Here is a 26646-nt window from a genome sequence, read left to right as displayed (position 1 = left end):
TACTCCTGTAGCAAGGGATGAAACTTTAAACCTTGAAATATGTCCAAAGACTGAAAAAGAAAAGGAAGACATGTCTCGAGTTCCTTATTCTAGTGTTGTCGGGAGTTTGATGTATGCTATGATGTATACTCCCCCAGATATTTGTTATGTTGTAAGTATAGTTAACAAGTATCAATTCAATCTTGGAAGAGATCATTGGAAAGCAGTAAAGAGAATATTCCGATACTTGAAGGGAACTGCAGATTATACACTTTGTTATATTGTATCTGATTTATTCATAAGAGGTTATACAAATGCCGATGGAGTTGGTGATCAGAATGATAGAAAATCAACTTCTGGTTATGCTTTCTTACTAAATGGTGGTGCTATTTCATGGAAACAAATAAGCAAACTTGCACAACTCTTTCAACCATGAAATATGAATTCATGGCTTATGCGTCAACAGTACAAGAAGTTGTTTGATTAAAGAGATTCTTTGAGCATTTGAATATTGCAAAGAATTCTAATGGTCCCATGATTCTATATTACGAAGGCCAACTCTAGACACTTGTTTGAAAAACATGTTAAGGCTCTAGGTTTGCGTAGAATAAGATGATATTTCAGTATTGTAAAATGACTTGATTGTTATAATATTCTCATATATATAATACTATTGAATTTATGTTCAAATGTAGTATGCATGTGATATTTTGTAAGAAATAAAGTGTGTCGAACAAGTCGCGGGATTGACTCACTCACACAAGCAATCACCTCTTACGTCGAGGAACGTGAAGAAATGAGTTTCACCACCATATTATAATTTGTTTTATGAGCCAGACAAATGTTTCTCAAATATAATGAGTTTAAGGATCACTGAAAAAAAGAGAAATTATGGTTAAACATCTTGAGGTGTTTAGACCGATGAGCCCACAAATTGGACTCATTTAGGGCTTTATTTTGATAGGAATAGTGTCCTCAAATACTTATTTTGTCTGATGAAAACTCTTAAGTTTCAGGTATTTAACGTTTTAGTGGAAGCATGGACACTTAGGCGCAAAAAGGAACAAAAAGGCTGAAAAGAATGAAGAAGCTGAAGCCTGAGCATCGCCAAGCACACTTGGCGATTCGCCGAAGGGACGCACTCCGCCCTTTGTTCCAGTAGGCGAAGCCTTGAAGGAGTAGGATCAAAAAGGTGATAAAAGGGGCGGTTGGCGTTTCACCGAATAATTCCATGAAGCAGTACTAAGTCGCCTAATGACACACAACACGACTATGATGAAGGCTAGTGCAAGACGGCGACGAATTACACCAAAGGGCGAATCGCCGAGTTCATCGGTGATTCCGACTAACCTCGTCGAAAGATCCGCCAACACTATTTTGGAAGTGGGTCTTCTCCATTCTTCTTCCTTTGCTTAAATCAAGGTTTAATTCCTTATAGCCATTTGATTTTAGTATCATTTTAGGTGTATTTTGTTATTTTTCTTGATGTGTGGCTAAAAACCCCCATTCTTGGGGTGTGATTTAGCAAGTATGTGTTGATATTGTTGTTGGGTGTTGCTTGCTAATAGAATAGATGTATTTTAATGGTGATTTCACCTAGTGGTTGTGGTTTAATTTAATGTGTTTGTAGTTGAAAATACAAAAGCACCCATGTGTTGTCGGCTTGCCCGAGAGGAAGGTCGCGAAACCAAGACCGCTGGATTGATGTCCTAAGAAGTAGGTCGACATGAGGTTCAGCCCGAGAGGGTGAGCCCTAGTCCCATATCCTAACACTCAGCTCGAGAGAGTGAGTGGGGTAAGGCGTAGGCTGGTCTTCATGCCGCAAATGGGTGTCCGAGAGGAACACATTTGAAACGGGGTAAGTTTCCCGAGAGGGAACTTATTTCCATCTAAAGCTTAGCCTAGTCACTATTATGTTGCAAATTTCCTATCGAAAGCATATACCCAACGATTTATCTCAACTTGTATTGCGGTCACACCCCAAGAACTTCTCCCCATACTTGATTTTCCTTATTTTTGCTATTTTCTTACTACTTGTGACAAAACCCCCAATTGATATTTGACACCTTAGTGTAACCCCTTTTAATTTACAATGTTTTGAATCGTTAATATCTTTAGCTACGACTAGTTTGAACTAAATTTTATTTTTCTACTAATTATCAAAACCACTCCCTTGGGACACGACCCCAACCCTTGGTTGGGTTACTATATTATCGACGATTGTAGACACTCGTACAGTAGGTTAGTGTCGTTGGTCACGATAAGCATCAAAATAGCGCTGTTGTCGGGGAGTGGTGTTGTTTGAGAATTTTTAGTTTAAGAGAGTTTAAGTTCTTATTAGTTGTAGTTTACTAATTTAATTTCCAGTTTATTTTTGAGTATTTGTGTGCCACAACAGGCCATATTAGTGCAGACGGGGATAACAGCTGCCAAGAGGGTCACTCAACGGGTGGTGTATTTCATCAAGACGACATCAATGATGCTAATAGTGTTTATCACCCAGCCGACGTGGGCGAGATGGGTGAAATTTGTATGCCACAAGCTGACGAAAATGTAATGTTCGAAGTCACCAACACAACACTCCAACTCATACATTCAAGAGGTTTATTTGGAGGGTTAGAACATGAAAATCCGCACAAATATGTACGAAGCTTTGTGGAAGTGTGCACCCCTTTATCAGTCAAGAACCTATCTCAAGAATCCATACAGTGTCGCTTATTTCCATTATCATTGACTGGGGGAACCACTAAATGGTTGGTTGAGGGCCCAAACAACTCGATCAAATCATGGGAGGAGCTGGTTATGGCATTTCACGAAAGATTCTTTCCTCTATCAAGAATGATGAAACTAAGATTCGATATTCAGAATTTCAAGCAATATGAGGGTGAACCAATTCACGAGTGATGGACAAGGTTCAAGAGATCTTTGCGTAAGTGCCTAACGCATGGGATGCCAGGTGAATTGCTGCTCCAATACTTTTACCGTAGTCTGGACTTGGTTAATAAAGGGATAGCTCATCAATTGGTGCAAAGAGGAATAATGTTACAATCATTTGAAGTAGCGTCATTTCTCCTAGATGGTATGACTAAAGTAAACCAGGCATGGTATACCAAAGATGATCAAGTTTCCCTATTATGTTTTCGATTAACGCAAGAATAGATTGAAAAAGAAAAGGAAAAGGACGAAAACATCAAGAAGATGTTATCTCAAATGGAAATCCTACAAGAGCATATGAAAGGGACACATGGAGTATTTCGAGTTGAGGAGGGTTCTTCTTTCGATTACTCAAGACCGGGGGAGAATGTTAGAACTCCAGAAGATACGAGGAGGGTTTCCACCCATGCTATCAACCGCGGGGCGGGAATCAAGGTTGGAACCATTATAGGGGTGAAGAACCAAAGAAATATAGGCACGATTGGGCTGAGTAGGATGATCAGGAGGAGGACCATACTCACTTGAGTGAAAGCCCGAAATCTAAAGGGAGTGCAAGTAGTCCTCGGATAAATGATTTGCTATCGTACATACTCAAGGGGTCTGATGATTTGCTAAAAGGAATGAAATATAACTTTTCATCATTGATCAGTAAAGTAAATTCCCATGCTGATGCCATGAAAATGCTGGAAGGTAAGTTGAGTCTATTATCAGCTCAATTAACATCTAAAACACCAATTGACTATATTGAAAGAGAGCTGGATGTAGTTACTCGTAGCGGTAAAGTGGTAATAGGGGATATGATGGAAGATGAGGATCCTCAAAAACATGAAGAGAGCCAAGGTGTGGAGGAACAAGATTTACCTATTCTACAAAGCCTTACTAAAGAACCACATGAGGAAGCAGAACAACAAGCTCAAGCTCCAAAAGTCATGCACCCTTTACCCAAGATACCTCCACCATTTCCCCAATGTTTGAAAAAGAAGAATGAAGATGAGAAGTTCAAATATTTTTTTGTCAGTATTCAAGAGTTTATCTATTAACATTCCTTTGGTAGAAGCATTGTTGGAAATGCCGGGATACGCCAAATTTATGAAAGAACTTGTTACTAAGAAAAAAAGCTTGGACTATGAAACGATTGAGGTGCCCCATAGTTGCAGTGCAATTATGACAAATGATTCAATCACTAAGAGAGAGGATCCTGGGGATTTCACAATCCCTTGCACAATTGGCATGCTTCAATTCGCTAAAGCCTTGTGCGATTTAGGAGCAAGCATCAACTTGATGCCTTATGCAATATACAAACAGCTTGGTTTGGGTGAACCAAAGGCAACCACAATGAGACTCTTTATGGCTGATCGATCAATCAAGCACCCAGTGGGGATACTCTATGACATATTGGTAAAAGTGGATCGGTTCATCTTTCCTACTGATTTTGTGATTCTAGATTGTGAAATCGATGCTGAAATCCCTATTATTTTGGGAAGGCCATTCTTAGCTACCAGGAGAGCATTGATGGATGTTGAAAGCGGGAAATTAAAGTTTCGTGTGAACGATGATGAGGTGACCTTCAATATCTATAGATCCATGAAGCAACCAAGTAATATCCATGTGGTGTCTACTGAGGATGTGATAGATGAGGCAGTGGCAAGTGTGAGTCATTTAATGCGCAAGAATGAACCCCTTGAATCTGTACTTGCCGATTATGATGAATCCGAAGTTCAGGGCTAAGAGGAAGTGGTAGCTACTTTATCAGGATTAGGAGCATATTCAAGGAATCCAATTAAGTTGGATATCGACCTGAGAAACAGAGAAAGTCCCCTACAAAGCCATCGATAGAAGAACCACCAAATCTGGAGTTAAAAGCCCTACCCTCTCATCTCAAATATGCCTTCTTAGGAGCCAATAATACTTTGCCGGTAATTATCGCCGCCAATTTGCTTGAAAAACAGGTGAAATTGCTCATTGAAGTACTACGGAAGCATATAAAAGCTATTGGATGGACAATAGCCGATATAGTAGGAATTCCTCCTGGCATCTGTACTCACAAGATTCGGCTCGATAGTGAATGTAAACTTAGTGTGGAACATCAACGGAGATTGAACCCTCCAATGTAATAGGTGGTAAAAAAAGAGATCATCAAGTGGCTAGATGCGGGAGTGATCTACCCTATTACAGATAGTAAATGGGTAAGTCCGGTGTAATATGTACCCAAAAAGGGGGTATAACCGTAGTCCCAAATACAAAAGGAGAACTTGTGCCAACAAGACCAGTGACTGGGTGGAAAGTATGCATGGACTACCGAAAGCTTAACTCATGGACCGAGAAAGATCATTTTCCAATGCCTTTTATAGATCAGATGCTTGACCGATTATCAGAAAGAGGGTGGTATTATTTTCTGGATGGGTACTCCGGTTACAATCAAATCTCTATTGCGCCGGAAGATCAAGAGAAAACCACTTTTACTTGTCCTTATGGAACATTTGCATTCAAAAGGATGCCATTCGGGCTATGTAATGCCCCAACAACATTTCAGCATTGCATGCTGTCTATTTTTGCAGATATGGTCGAAGACTCTATGGAGGTGTTCATGGATGACTTCTTAGTCGTAGGGGATACATTCGAAGAGTGTTTGACTCACTTAGGACAAGTACTCCAAAGATGCGTGGAAATGAATCTGGTTTTGAATTGCGAGAAATGTCACTTTATGGTAAAAGAAGGTATTGTTCTTGGGCATAAGGTGTCACAAAAGGGGCTGGAAGTTGACAAGGCAAAAATTGAGGTCATTGAGAAATTACCCTCGCCAATTTCTGTAAAGGGTGTTCACAACTTCTTGGGACATACAGGATTTTACAGAAGGTTCATTAAAGATTTCTCAAAGATTGCACTCCCATTATGCATACTCTTAGAGAAGGAAGTGAAATTCAACTTTAATGATGCTTGCGTGACTGCATTTCAGTGTTTGAAAGAGAAACTAATATCCACTCCTATTATCATCAGCCCTAATTGGTCCGAATATTTTGAGCTAATGTGTGATGCTAGCGGTATGGCTCCGGGGGTTGTGTTGAGGTAAAAGCACAACAAACTGTTTCACCCAATCTACTACGCAAGCAAGACTCTAAATAGTGCCTCACAAAATTATACGGTTACTGAACAAAAGTTGCTTGCAGTATTCTATGCATTTGAAAAATTCAGGGCATACTTGTTGGGCACAAAGTAATCATACACACTGATCATACTGCACAGTACTTGATGGCAAAGAAAGATGCAAAACCACGATTGATTAGGTGTGTACTACTATTACAAGAATTTGATTTCAAGGTAAAAGATCGAAAAGGATGCGAAAATCAAGTGGCTGATCATTTATCAAGGCTGGAAGGAGGGCGAATGTTGAGCATGAGGTTGACATTGATGATTCTTTCCCCGATGAACGGGTGTTTGCAATATCTCTCAAGCATACGCCATGGTATGTAGATTTTGCAAATTACACTGTGTGTGGGCTGATACCGGATGAGTTGACCTTTTACCAACAGAAAAGATTCCTGTTCGATGCTAAAAAGTACTTTTGGGACGAACCATACTTGTTCCGAGAGTGTGCTGATCATGTCATTAGAAGGTGTGTTCCAGAAGAAGAAGCGATAGAAATTCTCCATGCTTGCCATACATCTCCAGTAGGAGGTCACCATGGTGGTGTTCGCACCGCCGCTAATGTTCTCCAAAGTAGATACTACTAGCCGTCACTCTACAAGGATACACATGAGTTTGCAAAGAAATGCTCTAAATGTCAGCAGTAAGGCGGAGTCTCTAGAAGACACGAATTACCTCTCACTCCTATTTTAGAGGTCAAGCTATTCGATGTATGGGGAATCGATTTCATGGGACCATTTGTTAGCTTGTTTGGAAATAAATATATCTTAGTGGTTGTAGATTATGTTTCCAAATGGGTGGAAGCCATCGTACTTCCAAACAACGAGGGAAAAAACGTTGTCCAATTTCTGAAACGCTACATCTTCGCAAGATTTGGCACTCCGAGTGCAATTATTTGCGATGGGGGATCCCATTTTTGCAATAAGTGGTTCTCAATGGCACTGAGTAAATATGGGGTGAAACACAAAGTGACAAATCATCCCCAAACAAGTGGCCAAGTCGAAAGTGTCGAATCGGGAAATCAAAAGCATCTTGGCAAATACAGTAAATGTCAATAGAGCTGACTGGTCTAGGAAAATCGATGATGGACTATGGGCATATTAGATTGCTTATAAAACACCTATCGGTATGTCTCTATATCAGTTGGTTTATGGTAAGGCTTGTCATTTGCCCGTCGAGTTAGAATACAAGGCACTGTGGGCATTAAAAACTTTAAATTTGGTCTGGTAAAAAACTTCAAGGGAGAGAGTAGAGCAGTTGAACGAACTTGTTGAATTTAGACTCAGATCATATGAAAGTTCAGCCATCTATAAAGAGAAGATGAAGAAATGGCATGATGCTCAGATACTCAAGCGGGACTTCAAGGTAGGAGATTGGGTTTTGCTATACAACTCGCGACTTAGAATCTTCCCCGGAAAGCTCAAATCCAAATGGTCTGGACCATTTAGAGTAACGCGAATGTTCATCAATGGTGCCATAAAAGTTGAAGATCAGGAAGGACCTCCATTTATAGTGAACGGTCAATGTCTGAAATTGTATCTAGGGGATTGTCAAGATATTTCGTTTGTCAAAGTGGTATATCTGGAAGACGCCTCAAGGCGCTGCTGCGTTGTGCCACGACGTTAACTAATGCACTGTTTGGGAGGCAACCCAAATTCCCTTTAATTGCTTTATTTTTATTATTATCAGTTCTTATTTCCTAGTAATATAATGACATGTTGTTTGTGTAGGTGAAAGTACGCGAGGTGTTTGAAAAAGTGAAGGATGGAAAATAATAGATCCTGTCGGCGAGTTGCCGAAGGGGTTGGCGAATCCGACTTTATTCGTCGTTTGACTCAAGACCTCGTCAACACTGAACTATGTAAAACTCGGCGAGATTTGGATATTATTTGCGAATCGCCAACCATGTCGGTGATCACAATGAAAACCTCCGTTTGGACCTTCTCAATGACTGAAGATTCTGTAAAACATGGCGAAACAAGAAAATGCTCGGCAACACGCCAACTGATCCGGCAATTCAGACTGATATCGCCGAGTACGCAGAAATTGAACAACACTTGAGTAAAGCTGAAATAAGGTGGCTGTGAAGCATTCGGGAAAATGGTTTGAAAGTAGGCGTGGTAGGTGGTTTAGCGATGTTGTAGAGAGCTTGCTGAATTACTCAATGAGTCATTTAACGTCCCCACCTCATCGTCTTTTTAATGCTAAAATTGTGGAAGGTCTACATAGAAAAGTCGCAGAAGAACCATGCCACCCTGGCAGATGGAACAACCGCATAACCAGGATCACTTCTTTACTTCTCTATTTGTCTTACTTTTTTTTAGTGTAGGGTACATTTATTCGCATTTGAGGACAACTGCTTTTATTTGAGGTGGGGTGAGCCCCACCTTTAGTGTGCTATTTGTGTTCGTGCTTTGTATATATATTTGGGTTGTTCTGTTTAAAATTGTTGCTACACTGCTTTTCTGTGGATGTTTGAGTTTGTGGATCCACTTATTTTTTATTTATTTTCTTATTACAAAATGATTTTGACCCTTTCGATTTTTTTTTTAATTTTTTTGCACATTTTTGCCACCTCTCATGTGTTGAATGTGACTATTCTTTGGCAAAAATTTGAGTCTCGGTTTCGATCAATACCGATGACTTGAATAGTGCTCTCAATCGAACGAACAGGAATATACGGCTATGACGAGACCAAATGAAGTTACATAGACAATATGTGAACTCTTTGCCTCTCGTTATGATTAGCCATGTATCGAATTCATTCTCTTGTAATGACCGTTGTACACTAGCGAAAGTGTGTGGTCATGTTTGACTTTAGTGTCGATGCCTTGTGTGATTAACTTTCTTTGAACTTTGCATGAATAAATCTAGAATTTTCCCTGTTAGTCTGATTGATTTAGAAAGGTGTGCTCTTGAAATGATCTTAGGCAACTTTAAAGAGTGTGAGCCAAATTTGACATATACCTCTTTTGTGACCTACCTGTGAGCGTGTGAAACTCTTTTGAACACCCTTTGTGCCTTACCTTTCTTTGAAAGAACCGTGATGAACCCTAGACCTTACTTGACCCACTATCTATAATCCTCTTGATTTGTGGTTTAGCGAATAACCAACTTAGACCAAAAGCCTAAGTTGGGGTGTGGTAAAAAGGAAAAGGAGAAGTCAAGAAGTGCAAGAAAAGTCCCCCTTAATCCTGGTGTTGCAGAACAATGGAAACTCTTCGAAAAAAAACATATTTGTGGAATAAAGTACCAAAGAAATCGGGTTTCCAAGCAATCCATGGAGGTGAATAAAAAGATGACTTAGAAGCACTAGAAAAGGAATTGATAAAGAAAAAGAAAGTAATGCCTTGAGAACACCACATCTCAAGAGGATGAAAAGTCATTGAGCCTAAATGACCATACCTTTGCACTCATCCCCATTACAAGCCTTAGAAAGACCTTTTTGATCTTTAGTAGGCTGAATCGGAAGTCGATTGGAAAATAAGAGCAAATCTATGGGTAAAAACATGCATTGTGTTCCTCTTTTTGAGTGTGAGCGTTGCATCTGATTCCTGATCTTGAATTGATTAACCTCTGTATATGAATATGAAATCATTCTTTATGTGAGGGCATTTAGATACTTCATGTTGAGCTTGATTGCACAAGTAGCAAGTATTGCGAGCATGAGAATCTTTCGAAATGATGTGTCACAACTTGAATCTTTGAGTACACAATTGATTGTCCTCAAGCACACTCAAGTTCAGTCGTTTAACAAGGTGTCTCAAATAGTGCATTCATGAGTTAGTCTTGTGTAGCACTATTTGAGACACCTTGTTAAATAACTGAACTTGAGTTTGCTTGAGGACAATCAAAATTTCAAGTTGGGGGTGTTGATGAGTCCATAATTTGGACTCATTTAGGGCTTTATTTTGATAAGAATAGTGTCCCTCAAATACTTATTTTGTCTTAATATCTGATGAAAACTCTTAAGTTTCAGGTATTTGAAGTTTTAGTGGAAGCATGGACACTTAGGCACAAAAAGGAACAAAAATGATGAAAAGAACGAAGAAGTTGAAGCCTGAGCATCGCCAAACACACTTGGCGATTCGCCGAAGGGACGCACTCCGCCCTTTGTTCAAGTACGCGAAGCCTTGAAGGAGCAGGATAAAAAAGGCAATTAAAGGAGCAGTCGATGTTTCGCTTAATAATCCTGCGAAGCAGTACTAAGTCGCCCAATGACACAGAGCACGACTATGCTGAAGGCTAGTGCAAGACGGCGAAAAACTACACCAAAGGGCGAATCGCCGTATCGGCGATTCCGACTAACCTCGCCGAAAGATTCTCCAACACTATTTTCTGAAGTCTATAAATACTAAACTTATTATTAATTTTGTAGAGTCGAACATTTATTTTAATTTCCAGAATATAATAGTACTTTTGGGATATTTTCTCTCAAGTTTTGAGAGGGTTTTTTAGGAGACTTAAAGAATAAAGGATTTCATCTTCCCCAAGTTGGTAGTGGGTCTTTTCCATTCTTCTTCCTTTTCTTAAATCAAGGTTTAATTCCTTATACCCATTTGATTTTAGTATCATTTTAGGTGTATTTTGTTATTTCTTGATGTGTGGCTAAAACCCCCCATTCTTGGGGTGTGATTTAGCAAGTATGTGTTGATATTGTTGTTAGGTCTTGCTTGTTGATAGGATAGATGTATTTTAATGGTGATTTCACCTAGTGGTTTTAATGGGTTTGTAGTTGCAAATACAAAAGCACCCATGTGTTTTCGGCTTGCCCAGAGAGGGAGGTCGCGAAACCAAGACCGCTAGATTGATGGCGTAAGAAGTGGGTTGACATGAGGTTAAACCCGAGAGGGTGAGCCCTAGTCCCATATCCTAACACTCAGCTCGAGAGAGTGAGTGGGGTAAGGCGTAAGATGGCCTTAATGTGACAAATGGGTGTCTGAGAGGAACGCATTTGAAGCGGGGTAAGTTTCCCGAGAGGGAACCTATTTCCATCTAAAGCTTAGCCTAGTCACTATTATGTTGTAAATTTCCTATCGAAAGCATGTACCCAACATTTTATCTCAACTGCGGTCACACCCCAAGAACTTCTCCCAATGCTTGATATTCCTTATTTTTGTTGTTTTCTTACTACTTGTGACAAAACCCCCAGTTGATATTTGACACCTTTGTGTCACCCCTTTTAATTTATAATGTTTTTAATCGTTAATGTCTTTAGCTACGACTAGTTTGAACTAAATTTTATTTTTCTACTAATTATCAAAACCACTCCCTTGGGACACGACCCCAACCCTTGGTTGGGTTACTATATTATCAACGATTGTAGACACTCGTACTGTAGGTTAGTGTCGTTGGTCACGATAAGCATCATAGACTGAGGTCTGTACGATGTTGGGTAATCGAAAGAATGAGTCACATACACTTATATAAGGTGAAAACATCGTAGAACGTGTTTCATACCACGTGTGTCAAGCGATCAATAAGTCAATGGGAGAATGGTTTCTGCTTTTTCATTATGTGTAACCATCTTGGTCACCAATCTTCTTTTTAGGGAGTCGGAGATGATCGAAAAGGTACCAAAATAGGAACTTTCGATCAGAGAGAGCTCAACAAGGTCAAGGCCAAGATGATGAATATTCCAAGGGAGATCGAAGAAGATGAATGAAGTCCCTGAAAAGTTAAAATGTCTTTTCAATTAAATACCCTTTGACCTTTAGTTGTTTCTTGAAGTTTCAATCGATGTTGCTACTTTAGCTTGTTACTAATAGCCATGAATGATTCGGCAATGCAGTACATGTCTAGGAAATAGTTGAATTGGAACAGATAGATTCAAGAAAAAAAGAAAGACGATTAATTGAATAATAAAACTTGTACACACAAGTCAGCTATTGCACTAAACATATAGAGTGTAATTTTGTGTATAAATTTAAACATGAACTCGAGTTAACCTCTTTAAGAGGATGAGGGATCGAATAAGTAACTATTGAAGTAGTGAATGCAGTCTGGGGTATTGTGAGTAATGATGCCCTTAAAACAGTAATGAATTATTTCCACATGTGATTGAATTCCTATGTAGGGCTTGTAAAACCTTAAAGTTAAGATCATGATGCTCACAGGTTGCACGAACTATTTGTCGTATGAATTGTGTGTTTAGTCGATTTTGTGTTGGCTTGGGTCTTGTCCACCATGTGCGAGTGGGAGATGTAAGTTTTGGATTGTGGGTCGCCCATGGGGACCGACCCGACCCGATCCAGCCCAAGATTAATTTTTTTTTTCTAAAAAAAGAAGAAAAAGATAAATACTAATTTAAGAAGGAGTGGGAACAATTACATAGTAACTGCTCCAACGTTAATATGTTCTCCTTTTTAAATTAAGTTTTTTCATTTACGCTTGAGAAGAGTGAAAGAACATAAACCAAAAAATAGAGAAATTTTTTTGAGAACATCAACAAACAATAAGAGATTTAGTTTGTGAATCATAAACTTTGATTCTTGAGACTTGATGAGTCCACAAATTGGACTCATTTAGGGCTTTATTTTGATAAGAATAGTGTCCTCGAATGCTTATTTTGTCAAAATATCTGATGAAAACTCTTAAGTTTCTGGTATTTGAAGTTTTAGTGAAAGCATGGACACTTAGGCGCAAAAATGAATAAGAAGGCTGAAAAGAACGACGAAGCTGAAACCTGAGCATTGACAAGCACACTTGGTGATTCACCGAAGGGATTTACTCCGCCCTTTATTCCAGTACGCAAAGCTATGAAGGAGAAGGGTAAAAAAGGCGATGAAAGGAGCAGTCGTCGCTTCGTCGAGTGGTTCCGCGAATCAATACTATACCGCCCAATGGTCCAGAATGTGAAGGTGCTGAAGGAAAGCACAAAATGATGATGAGACAGAGGAAGGGCGAATCACCGAAGTCATTCGGCGACATCGACTAACTTCACCGAAAGATCCGCCAACACTACTTTCCGAAGTCTATAAATACTGAACTTATTATTATTTTTCAGTGTGGAACTTTTATTTTTAATTTCCAGAATAAAATAGTACTCTTTAGATATTTTCTCTCAAGTGTGGAGAGGGTTATTCGGAACTTGCAGAAAGGAGTTCATCTTCCCCAAGTTGGAAGTGGGTCATCTCTATTCTTCTTCCTTTGCTTAAATTAAGGTTTAATTTCTTATACCCATTTGATTTTTCTATCATTTTAGGTGTATTTTGTTATTTCTTAATGTGTGGCTAAAAACCCCCATTCTTGGGGTGTGATTTAGCAAATATGTGTTGATATTATTGTTGGGTCTTGCTTGTTGATAGGATAGATGTATTTTAATGGTGATTTCACCTAGTGGTTGTGGTTTAATTTAATGGGTTTGTAGTTGCAAATACGAAAGCACCCATGTGTTTTCGGCTTGCTCAGAGAGGGAGGTCGCGAAACCAAGACCGCTAGATTGATGGCGTAAGAAGTGGGTCGACATAAGGTTAAACCCGAGAGGGTGAGCCCTAGTCCCATATCCTAACACTCAGCTCGAGAGAGTGAGTGGGGTAAGGCATAAGATGGCCTTAATGCGACAAATGGGTGTCCGAGAGGAACGCATTTGAAACGGGTAAGTTTCTCGAGATGGAACCTATTTCCATCTAAAGCTTAGCCTAGTCACTATTATGTTGCAAATTTCCTATCGAAAGCATGTACCCAATTATTTATCTCAACTAGTATTGCGATCACACTCCAAGAATATTTCCCCATACTTGATTTTCTTGTTAATTTTTGCTGCTTTTACTACTTGTAACAAAACCCCAAAATTGATATTTGACACTTTCGTGTCACCCCTTTTATTTACTATGTTTTTGTTTGATAACTTCTTTAGCTACGACTAGTTAGAGCTAAATTTTATTTTTCTATCAATTCTTAGAACCACTCCCTTGGGACACGACCCCAACCTTTAGTTGGGTTACAATACTATCGATGATCGTAGACACTCATACCGTAGGTTAGTGTTGTTGGTCACGATAAGCATCAAATATGCATCGCTGCCGAGGAGTGGTGTTATTTGAGAATTTTTAGATTAGTAGAATTTTTGTTCTTCTTAGTCGTAGTTTACTAACTTAACTTGTAATTTTGTTATCTTGTCTATATTGAAGCTGATGAAGTGAGTATGTCGAGTAGCACTTGGGAGCTAATGGACTTTCTTCCAGTAGAGGTAATGATATTCCGGGAGTGTATCCTCACCTTCAAGCAATTGGAGGGTGAACGGATCCACAAGTCATGGGCAAGGTTTAATGAACTGATCAATCAATGCCCAAATCATGACATTCCCGACATAGCACTCCTTGACTGTTTCTACATAAGTCTTGGTCCTGGAAACAAGAGGTTGGTTGACCAACTCATTCCGGGAGGCATTACGAAACATCCATATGTGATAGCAGCCCAACTTCTTAATCAAATGGCTGATACGAACCAAGAAGTAGAAAAGGACTTCATGTTGGCCGCCCTAATGACTTAGATGGATGAGTTGGTTAAAAGGATGGTGAAGATCGAAATACAGTGTAAGAGGAAGGATAAATACATCCCTCCTCATGAACGAAGAAGTCTCAAGGACAATGAGGTTAAACGCCTTGAGGGAATGCTCTCAATCATTCTCCACAAGGTGACTGAGCAAGATATAGAGCTGAATGGAATGAAGGAAGACATTGAAGGAATGAAACAGATGATTTGGTCTCATTCCAAAGCTGTCCAACTGCTCGAGAACCTGAGGAGTAATGCGTTGCCTCAACTCCATCTGCAGAGAAACAGGGGGTGGCCTAATGAGGACCTGGCCAACCCCAACAACGAAACTTGAGCAAATATTTGCGTCGTGCCATGACGGTAAATAAGGCGCTTCTTGGGAGGCAACCCAAGGTCTTAAAAGTTTAGGATTTACTTTTATTAATAATGGTATGTTGTGTTGTATGTTAAAACGAGGAAAGTGTTGAAAACTTTAGGTTGGCGAGCAGAAAGTCCATTCCGCGAGTCGTTAAACAGGTCTGCGAGCCTGACTGGATCCACCGTTTGGCTCAATACGAGAGTCGTACAGAGCCTGTAAAACTCGGCGGACTTGAAAAGCAACTCGGCTCATCGCTAACAAGTTTGGCGATCTCGATGCAGATCTGAAAATTGAAGAATTCTGAAGATAGGGCTAGATAAATGACCACTCGGCGAATCACCGAGTAGGTGGGCGAGTGCGACTAACGTCACCAAATGGACACAAATTGAACAACATATATGACCAATAGTCACACTTCTTCATTCTTTCTCACTTACAAACTCCATAACTTCACACCAAGGTAGTAATTTACAATTTCTCACTTTAAATTAGTATTTTAGTAGCGGATTAGTGCTTGGAACTTGGATTTTCATTGCGGCCTAGCATTACAACTTTGTTCACTCAGTGAAAAGGTTAGTCTCTGAAAACTCTTCGTCCGCTCTCGAAAAGATAGACCTCATTTGCAACCTAGGAGTCCACTAATAGGTTAGATCTCTATGATATGAGTAGACATTTTCGAGTACCTGCTTCTGTTTTGTAAGTTAGTGCCTATTTGCTCTTACTGATTCGACTTCCTTTTTCGCTCTGATTACTTTGAATCTAAATGTGAAAAACTATACATAGTGGGTGTTGACCATGAATGGGTGCTATGGGTTTGGGCTAAATTTCATTAATGCTTGGTTTAATTTTGCTTTTGAGGTCTGCGCGATCAATTGTGAAAAGTTAGTTGAATCTCACGCACGTTAAGTCAGTCGGCGAGCTGAGTTGAGCTCGCCGAATCACTCTGCAGTTCTGCCCCTAGACCTAAATCACTTTAAAATTCTTATCTTAAGTGCTGTGGGTTCTGTAACTTTCGGCGAACATACTTATGATCGCCAAAGAGGTTTGGCGAGTCGCTGATTAGATCGGCGATTCTGTCTAAAATTTTATGCTACAATGTAATTACTCACTATTCTCTCTCTAACGTTTCACAGATATGGCCAAACAACCAACTAGAGGGAGGGAGAAAGGAATTGTGATCAGAGAAAATACACATCCACCCAGGGGCATGGCTACCACAACTTCAAAAAGCAAAGAAAAGGGCAAAACTCTCGAATATCTGACGCAAGCTCTGAGAGCACATGCTTTTACACTACCGAACCACCCACATATAACAGTGAGAGCACAAAGTCTGACGAAAATTACTAGACAGAGCCAAGAAGGGCTGAGTTACAATCCAAAAGGATACATGATCCATATCGGATCAGAGATAGCCAATCCACCACTCCGACTCCTCCAGCTTCAGGGAAAACATTAGTGTTGGCACATCCAGTTCAAGGCCCCAAACATGGATCAATGAATAGATCAACAACGGTTGGTCTAAGGACGATTATTGAGGAGAAACAACTTTCCATAGATGGGGTTATTGATAGGTATCCAGAAGTGATGGAGTGCCTGAAATACCACAAATTCCAAACCTTCACAAGACATCGTGGCTCTTACATACCAAGCTGGGTTAGAGAATTCTACGATGCATACAGTGCATTAGTACCTCAATGGAAAAGGTTCGTCCCATCTTTTAAAGCAGTTGACCACGTGGTTGTCAGAGGAAGAAAGGTAGCCTGTGACAGTGAACCTATCAACGTAGCTTTGGGAATATCCGATAAGATTAATGACCACTGCTAGCACTTGATCAGGACGCAAAAGTTGGATGGAATGAAAAAGTGGTTAGCATTGCTAGTCTCAGATGATAATGCTCCAACATGGTTAGCAGAAGGAGTTCCAATTGAGAAGAAAAATCCGAACATAGTTGCACGGTACTGGTTCAGATTCATCAGCAGCGCAGTTACGCCATCACAGAATGAATCAATTCTTCGTCATGCTAATGCAGCTTGTCTTGGATGCATCATGGAAAAAACCAGGATAAATCTTGGGAAGATCATTTTCTCTGAAATCCATATGCGTGCAAAGCAGGGCCAGACATCTCTCCCTTTCCCCGTATTAATCACTGAATTATGCAAAAGAGCTCGGGTGCTTGGAGATGCAACGAAGGATGTGGAATTGGCTGCAACCGTCTCCACCAGTATCCGAAAGATTGAAGCCGAATATCTTAAGGACCAGGCAGAAAAGAAACAGAAGGAAGCTGTGACCACTAGATCTATACCTGTAGAGGCATCTTTTCCTACTCCGGCCCTTAGGCCTTCAGCTGTTGTTACCCTCTGTGAACCGATCACTCAAGCATCCTTGATCTGCATGGGACATCTTACCCAATCTGCTAATTGTCGAACTACCAACATGGAGAGCTCTATTCTAGGCATGACAATGCTGTGAGACCACTGATTACCACTATTGATTCTTTAGAGGCCAGGATGTTAGTGTGTGAACACGATCAAGGAGCCATAGAAGAAGTAACAGCCGTAAAGGCCACCATCGTAGAGCTGAAGAAAGATGTGGACTACCTAAAGTCCACTGATATATCCATGATCTTTGGAATAGTGGAAGTTCCAGATGAGATCGAAATGCCTCAAAATGCCGCAAGACATGGAGATGGAATGGAGCATATAGTTGATCCTGAATCGGAGGCAAAAACTGACGAAGAGTTATTTGAGGAAGCTACAACGGATGACATAGCCGAGACTAAAGAAATCATGATAAATGCTGCTATGCGAGCGACTTTAGCAAAGTCTCCTGCTGCGAGATCCAGTGGAGCTGGTTCTTCGGGTGGTCATTCTGGATACTGATGCCTAGACAGATGGAGCAACAGATTGGCCAGAATTACCTCTTTACCCCCTCTTTGTCTTTCTTTACTTTGCCTTATGGATTCTGTATTACTTGCATTTGAGGACAAACTACTTTTTATTTGTGGTGGGTTGAGGTCCACACCTTTTGTGTGCTAGTAAATACTTGTGTTTTGGTGTACAGTTGGGTTATCTGTTTCGATTGTGTTTTTAAAACTGCTTTTGCGATTGGTTGAGCTTATGGCTCTCTTTTAGGTTTAATTGAAAAATGATTTTGACCCTTCTGAAAAATTTTAATTTTATCGCACATTTTTGCCACCCCTCGCGACGTCTTGTGAAGATTTGGTGTACAGGTGGCTGTTCTTATGCAAAAAATTAAGTCTCGATTTCGATCAATACCGATGACTTGAATAGTGCTCTCAATTGAACGAACATGAACGTACTGCTACGATGAGGCCAAATGAAGTTGCATAGACAATATGTGAACTCTTTGCATCTCGTTGTGATTAGCCATTTATCGAATTGATTCTCTTGTCATGACCGTTGCACACCAGCGAAAGTGTGTAGTCTTGATTAACTTAAGTGTCGATGCCTTGTGTGATTAGCTTGCTTTGAACCATGCATGAATAAACCTAGAATTTGCCCTGTTAGTCTGATTGATTAGAAAGGTGTCCTCTTGATATGATCTTAGGCAACTTTAAAGAGTGTAAGCCAAATTTGACATATACCTCTTTTGTGGCCTACCCGTGAGTGTGTGAAACTCTTTTGAACACATTTGAGCCTTACCTTTCTTTGGAGGAACCTTGATGAACCCTAGACCTCACTTGACACACTACCTATAACCCTCTTAATTTGTGGTTTAGTAAATAGCCAACTTAGGCCAAAAGCCTAAGTTGGGGGTGTGGTGGAAAGGAAAATGAGAAGTCAAGAAGTGCAGGAAAAGTCCCCCTTAACCCATGGTGTTGCAGAACAGTGGAAACCCCTTCAATTAAAAAAATAATAAAAAATGTCGAATAAGGTACGAAGGAAATCGGGTTTCCAAGCAATCCATGGAGATGAATAAACATGAGACTTAGAAGCATTAGAAAAAGAATTGATAAATGAGGAGATGGGAATGCCTTGAGAACACCACATCCCACGAGAAAAGAGCCACTGAGCCTAAATGACCATACCTTTACACTCACCCCCATTACAAGCCTTAGAAAGACCTTTTTGATCTTGAGTAAGCTGAATCAAAAGTCGATTGGAAAATAAGGGCAAACCTATGGGTGAAAACATGCATTGCGTTCCTCTTTTTGAGTGTGAGCGTTGTATCTGATTCCTGATCTTGAATTGATTGACCTCTGTGTGTGAATATGGAATCATTCTTCATGTAAGGGCATTTAGATACTTTTTGTCGAGCTTGAACTCGCACAAGTAGCAAGTATTGCGAGCATGAGAATTCGTGGTAATGGTGTGTCAAAACTTGAATCTTTGAATGAGAAATTGATCTTTGCATAAGTAATTTGAATCTTGTTGTGTATGTTCATGATTGAGTCTTGTGCAGTACTGTTTGAGACACCCTTTTTGAATGGTTGAACTTGAGTTTGCTTGAGGACAAGCAAAAGTCTAAGTTGGGGTGTTGATGAGTCCACAAATTGGACTCATTTAGGGCTTTATTTTGATAAGAATAGTGTCCTCGAATGCTTATTTTGTCTAAATATCTGATGAAAACTCTTAAGTTTTAGGTATTTGAAGTGTTAGTGAAAGCATGGACACTTAGCGCAAAAAGGAACAAAAAGGTTGAAAAGAACGACGAAGTTGAAGCCCGAGCATCGCCAAGCACACTTGGCGATTCGCCGAAGGGATTTACTCCGCCCTTTGTTCCAGTACGCGAAGCCCTGAAGAAGAAGGATAAAAAAGGCGATGAAAGGAGCAGTTGGCACTTCGCCGAATGGTTCCGTGAAGCAGTACTAAACCACCCAATGGTCCAGAACGTGAAGGTGCTGAAGGTAAGCACGAAACGATGATGAGACAGACGAAGGGCGAATCGCCGAAGTCATTCGGCGACATCGACTAACTTCGCCGAAAGATCCGTCAGTACTATTTTCTACCGTCTATAAATACTGAACTTATTATTATTTTTAAGTGTGGAACTTTTATTTTTAACTTCTAGAATAGAATAGTACTTTTTAGATATTTTCTCTCAAGTTTGGAGAGGGTTTTTGGGAACTTGAAGAAAGGAGTTAATTTCCCAAGTTGGAAGTGAGTCTTCTCTATTCTTCTTCCTTTGCTTAAATTATGGTTTAATTTCTTATACCCATTTGATTTTACTATCATTTTAGGTGTATTTTGTTATTTCTTGTTGTGTGGCTAAAACCCCCATTCTTGGGGTGTGATTTAGCAAATATGTGTTGTTATTATTGTTGGGTCTTACTTGCTGATAAGTTAGATGTAGTTTAATGGTGATTTCACCTAGTGGTTGTGGTTTAATCTAAAGGGTTTGTAGTTGCAAATACAAAGCCACTCATGTGTTTTCGGCTTGCCCGAGAGGGAGGTAGACTGATGGCCTAAGGAGTAGGTCGACATGAGGTTCAACCCGAAAGGGTGAGCCCTAGTCCCATATCCTAACATTCAGCTCGAGAGAGTGAGTGGGGTAAGGCGTAGGCTGGTCTTTATGCGGCAAATGGGTGTCCGAGAGGAACACATTTGAAACGGGGTAAGTTGCCCGAGAGGGAACTTATTTCCATTTAAAGCTTAGCCTAGTCACTATTATCTTACAATTTTCTTGTCAAAAACATGTACCCAACTATTTATCTCAACTAGTATTGCGGTCACACCCCAAGAATATTTCCCCATACTTGATTTTCTTGTTAATTTTTGCTGCTTTTACTACTTGTAACTAAACCCCAAAATCGATATTTGACACTTTCGTGTCACCCATTTTATTTACTATGTTTTTGTTCGATAACGTCTTTAGCTATGACTAGTTAGAGCTAAATTTTATTTTTCTATCGATTCTCAAAACCACTCCCTTGGGACACGACCCCAACCTTTAGTTGTGTTACTATACTATCGACGATCGTAAACACTCATACCGTAGGTTAGTGTCGTTGGTTACGATAAGCATCACGACTCAAAGTCGTACTTGGAGCAACTATTTTCACAAGATTCAATTATTAATCCGCTTATGTTAACATGTACACAATTTTGTTCCTGTTACCTAAATTATTACACAATCTCTATACAATGAACTTGATCTTATCAAATATAGTTATAAAAATAATTAATTTATAGAACTCATTCTTTTTAAACTTCATCCTTATTCATGAATAAGAATCTAAGCAATTGCAATTGAATCTCATTTTAAACCCTTTTGTTTGATTTGACTCTTTGGCCAGAAACTCAAGTCTAACAAATTTTGAGGAAACTTGAATGCTTTCTCTGTCTTTCTAAATCGAAGTTGTTATTTGTAAATTGGACACATCACTTCACATTTTTAATAGTCAATTTCATGCCAAAAAAATCAATTAAAATATCAATAAAATGAATTCTAAATAGCATATGAGATATTAATAACAATTTACACAAAATAGGGGAGTTTAGGTTGCAACTTTGACACTAAATAAGTAAAACATCTAAAAATTGCACATAAACTAAAAACACCTCGGTAAGACCTTAGTAACATGTAAATAACCTTTTATATGATGAGACAAGAAAATCCAAAATTATGTGTGCATAACATCCCAATGTTATTCTCAAGATATTCATTTACTGATTCCTCAAATTTTGTTTACAATCAATAAACATCAACCTATTTGTTCTATCAAGTAGGGAGACATGAAAAATAGTGTCCCCTATTCCGTATAAATTTAGCATTACTTCACTAGATTGTAATGAGCCACTTGAAATCTAACATTAATTTAAAATAAAGCGCACTTATTGGAAATCTTTAAGCAGAAACGTAATACACTTCTACTAATATCATTGATACATTAGGAGATAGAAGCATGTATGAGTACTTCTTGGTATTTAAAGTAAATGATAAAAGTGTAACTTCAAAGTACTTACTTATCTATTTCATATCTTTAGAAGCTTGTGGCCATGGAGATTCTTCAATAGATCTACTACCAAATAGAAGAAAAATCATGAAATTCATCGAAAATATCTATAGTGTTTCTGTCATGGTCATTACGTACATGTTCAAACACTTAAGCATTCACTGATCAACAAATTGGAAATAGAATCAAAATCATGAAGAAATACCAAACAATACACATTGTCAAGAAATCAATAAAGCTATGATGTGATTTGTAAACTTAATGGTTTTGACAGGATGATTGTTGTAGCAATCTGAAATATGTTGTTTTATTGGGAAAACTGGGAACGGTTAAATTAAAACTGACATATTTTTAGTGAAAAGTAGTACAATTTATTTTATATTGAGAGTTGATAACTGTTCAATTTTATAAAAATTAAATAGAATACCAAAATATATTTATTAAAAAATACTAAAAGACGTAAAAAGAAAATGTTTTTTGGTGAAAAGTAGTAGAGTTATTATGGGAGTTGATAACTTCTCAATTTTAAAAAATTAAAATAGAATAACAAAAAGTATTTAAAAAAAATACAGACGTAAACTTTTGACATATTTAACTTTGACTTTTTTTTAAGAAATTGTATTTCAAAACAGGAAAATTTAAAATTTAAATTAAAAAACAGTAGAGATTTTTAATTTTAGGTGGTTACTCTTTTTTTTTCTTTTAGGTTAACTTTTGACACATATTTAAAAGATTTTTAAATTAGTTTTTGAATTGTTAAATTATTGGATTATTGTGGTGATGACATGTGACACTTCTTACCTCTCCTATTATGTATAGATAGATTGTAAATAGGGATGGAAATGGGGTAGAGCGGATGCGGGTTGGGGCTGGTTTAAGGCTATGCGGGGCAGAACGGGTTTAAGGTTGTGCGGGGCGGGTTGAAGTGGGTTTTTATAAACTAATGTGGGATAGGGTGGGTTGCGGGTATATGTGATTTTACGTGCGTTTAAATTTAATTTTAATTTTTTACATGTTATAAGAGTGATAGAGCATTATTTATTAATATAATTTCTTTAAAACTATTAAAATAATCAAGATAGTATGAAAATGGTTCAATAAAAATAATTTAATTTCTTACATGTTTCCCAATTGACTTCTAAAAAATAAAATTTTAAGTCATTATATTATTAAATTAATACAACTTAATGAAAAAATGAATTTAGTTTTATTAATTTTATTTTTAGTATCAAACGCAACTAGAAAAAGAAAATATTAAAAAAATTATGCAGGATGGATTTACACGGAGCGGGTCTATGTGGGGCGGGTTGAAAATGAAAAAAAGGTTATGCGGGGCGGGGTGGATTAAAAATTTTGTGGGTTAAGTTCAACCCGCCCCGTTCCCACCCCGCCCTGTCGCATTGACATCCCTCATTGTAATATATATATAAGTAACGAAATTTTATTATCAAAGTAAACTTTGAAGAACATATTTTCTCTGTCCAACAAGTATCCAATATTGACTTTGCACAGTTATTAAGAAACTATAAATAGAAGAATAATTTTACTATATCATTTTTTTAATATAATAAATACAATATTTTGAAAAATATAATAGGGAAATTACTATAATTAATTATAAGAGTCAATTGAGAACTAAAAGTGTAAAAAATATCCATTGATTGTTAGGGTTTTACCCTGATTTTCTTACCTTATTTGAACTTTATTTTTTCCTAAAATAAAAGACAAAACATTACCATAAATGTTTTTACTTTTTCTGAAAGGAAAATATAATATTCTTCCATATTTGGTTTATTTTTTCCTTAGAGGAAAAATTTGGAGATCTATAAATTGAAGATCCCTATTCTCATAGCAAAACAATAGCATCCACAATGTAGACATTCAAAGAGTTTAGTTTATGGGGAGATTTATTCTCTCAACAGTTATAATATTTTTCTTTTAAATTAGTTTTCATATTAATAATATTATGTTTTAGTATCGCTTTATTTGTCATTTAATTTATCACCGTCTTGATTGCAATTATAAGCTTCCGTATGACGCCTAATCACCTTCATGACCCAACATTGATTTCATAAAGCGGACAAGTATTGTTGGACATCCCAAAATAGCAGTGGACAACTATTGTTGGACCAATGGAGTATTATTAAAAGAAACTGAGAGTTGTACATCTACCCCAAATTTTAGTGCAGTGCACTGCTTAACTACACTTGCTATTTATAGAACTACTAGCAAGCTAGACATATATTCACATATACTCCACAACTTTCACCTCATCATTTACTCTTCGCCAGATTAGTAATTGTGATCTTCAAGCTAGGTTGTTACTTTCATTTTGTATGTTTCTTTGGAGTGTATAATTGTCTTGACAATCCTCTTCACTAGTTGCTGCTTATATTGAAAATTTTGCATGTTTCTTTCCTCCATAGGTAATAAATAGTTGTCGCAAGAGACAATCTATACATATCATCTTTAGCATTTTTGCCTTTACATATGAGGTAACCTATGTAGTAGTCCATGATAGTTCAAAGTCTCAACTTCTAGGTACCTTGTTGACTCCAAGCCATATTGGGATTTTATGCCAAACTTGGGCATATATTAAGCAAGAGAAGAATAGATGAGAATGAGATTCATCAACTTTATTACACAATGGGCAAGAGGGTTCAACCTGCATCCCCCATCTTAGCAATTTGTCTCTAGTATATAGTTTTGAGAGAGCGACTAATTTAAGTATAAAAATTCACTTTGCTGATCCCAGGTTGTTGCAAACCAATCTACTCCATTCCAATTTTTGGACCTCACTATAATACCCCTTATTTAAATAAAGACATATTGGTCTTTATTAAAAAGAAAAAGAAAAGAAAAGAAAAGAAAAGCAAAGTGGGTTGTAACCCTAAAAGAAGAAGGCATCAGTTGACGATTAAGAGGGTCTTAGGAAAAGGGTACGCATCAGCTATACATAAAAAGTTTTAATGGAAACAAAACAAGGGACCAAAGAAGCAATGAGAGCTCCTAGTAGAAACCTAAGGAGAAATCAATAAGAGGTTTATAATAGTTGTGTGGTACCACAAGAAACTCTTCCCCAATTAATTTTTATCTCAAGGTAAATATTTCTGATTCCATTGACATGGTATACACTTATTGTCGGGGTTTGAGTTTAATGATTATGTTAATAATTTGAATATGGGGAAGTTAGTTAATCTGAATATGTAAATACCCATGGATAAAAGGAGAATTGATTCCACTGATTATATTTCTAGTATCAAGTGTTGGGTTACATTGTGATGTTACGTTGAGTGGTGTATAAGTGGGGTGAGCGGCAATAAACATGAACTTTTATAGTGAGATAGTTAGAGCATGACCTACATATGAATCATAGGTGGAAGTTTAAAAGAGAAATATTCCAACAAGGCCATGGTAGAAAAAGGTTTAGTTTGAGCGGAAGTAAGATGTGAATATTTTGAAATTATGACTCTTCGTTACGTGAAATTGAAGGACTGTCAAATTAACGAATAAATATGAGTTGACAAAGAGAGCGGTCGAACCTTAACCTTGGGGGTTGGGTATTGTATATTAGTTATGAAATATCTTTATCAAGGAGAATTAACATGAAATTGCTATGATGTGATTATAGATCGACCGAAGAAAGTCGTACGGATTGCTCGAGTGATGAGTTTGGTATTTCAACACGAGTACAGTGAGTAGTAGTCTAACCATAATTTGTGTTTTATAACTTTCATGATATTTACATGGTTTATAAAGTGAATGATTTACCGAAATATTTTGAACTTGCATATGAGACAAGTCTTTTACTCGATATGATACCGAAATAATTATTTGAGATGAACTCGTTTTTATAAGATATATTATTGATACTTGAGATATGATTACTTCTATCGAAAGAGTTTAATATTTACTTGAGGAATAGTATTTTGGCATATGTTATGATTAAAGTTTTGTTTACTATAATTTGACAACAACTTGAATGTCTTATACCGTTTTGAAAGGTTTCTACTTATTACAAAGAATAGTATAAATGGGAGTAGACCTTGGTGAATCCCATAGCTAACGGCGGGTTCGTTAGACCTGGTGCACCTTGTAGTTACAGATTACCGATAAATTCCTTGCTAGTGGGAAGGTAGAACTAGCATACCGTTATCGATATCCCTCGAGTAGGGATCTACCGCTATGAATATTTAACTCCTTTATGAAGAGTTCACCGTTATTGGTTACTTCTTAAAGAGAAGGCCACACTGATTACATGATTCATCCTTGGAAACCCCCCAACTATAAGATTTGATATGGAAATGTTTTTTTGAGTTTACTACTAAATTTTACATTGATTTTGCTTACATGAGGCAAACAAGATTGAATATTGTACCATTTCTGAAAGGGCATTGATTTCATCATTTTGATTATCACACTAGCATATTTTTTGACTTATCCCTCATTAAAATGGTTGTGGTTAAGTATTATTACTCACTGAGCTAGCGTTTCACTCCTCGCCAAATGTTTCTACAGAGAACTTAGGTGGTATTGACGAGGATTTCATTAACTAGAGAGTGTGATTTGGTACCCTCTGGTGAGCCCCGCATTGCTTCGCGTGGCAAGAGATTTATCGAATTGCTATGTTTCTTTTATTTTTTTATAAAAAAACTATTAGAGTCGCTCCATTTGTCTGTCCTTATTTAAGGTTATGCGTATTCTTTAATATTGTAGTCAGTGGCTAGTTTTAAACTTCTTTTCATAATTGGAGAAAAATTAGTATAATTGTGTTTGATTGAATCGTTGATGGGTATTAGGTCATGAGATCGAGATGTCA

General features: G+C 38.0%; 1 protein-coding gene across 1 annotated transcript; it reads left to right on the top strand.

Moving 5' to 3' along the window:
- The first annotated feature begins 3533 nt into the window (after positions 1-3533).
- On the top strand, positions 3534-14551 carry LOC125877383 (uncharacterized). Its single transcript, XM_049558693.1, has 7 exons — positions 3534-3882; positions 3971-4602; positions 4722-4980; positions 5472-5968; positions 6106-6231; positions 6282-6630; positions 14190-14551. Exons 1-7 carry the CDS (start codon positions 3534-3536, stop codon positions 14549-14551), a joined length of 2574 nt encoding a protein of 857 aa, XP_049414650.1.
- Positions 14552-26646: the final 12095 nt, after the last annotated feature.

Source organism: Solanum stenotomum, chromosome 9, assembly GCF_019186545.1.
Source record: "Solanum stenotomum isolate F172 chromosome 9, ASM1918654v1, whole genome shotgun sequence".
NCBI classification, from domain to species: domain Eukaryota; kingdom Viridiplantae; phylum Streptophyta; class Magnoliopsida; order Solanales; family Solanaceae; genus Solanum; species Solanum stenotomum.
Note: the sequence above shows the minus strand (reverse complement) of the source record. Positions and strands in the feature narration are given on the sequence as shown.

Coding starts and splice junctions, on each gene's coding strand:
- LOC125877383 (XM_049558693.1), top strand. CDS start 3,534: ATGAAATATAACTTTTCATCATTGATCAGTAAAGTAAATTCCCATGCT. Junction 3,883..3,970: donor ACCTCCACCATTTCCCCAAT/GTTTGAAAAAGA, acceptor CTTTGGTAGAAG/CATTGTTGGAAATGCCGGGA. Junction 5,969..6,105: donor CTAGCGGTATGGCTCCGGGG/GTTGTGTTGAGG, acceptor TGAAAAATTCAG/GGCATACTTGTTGGGCACAA.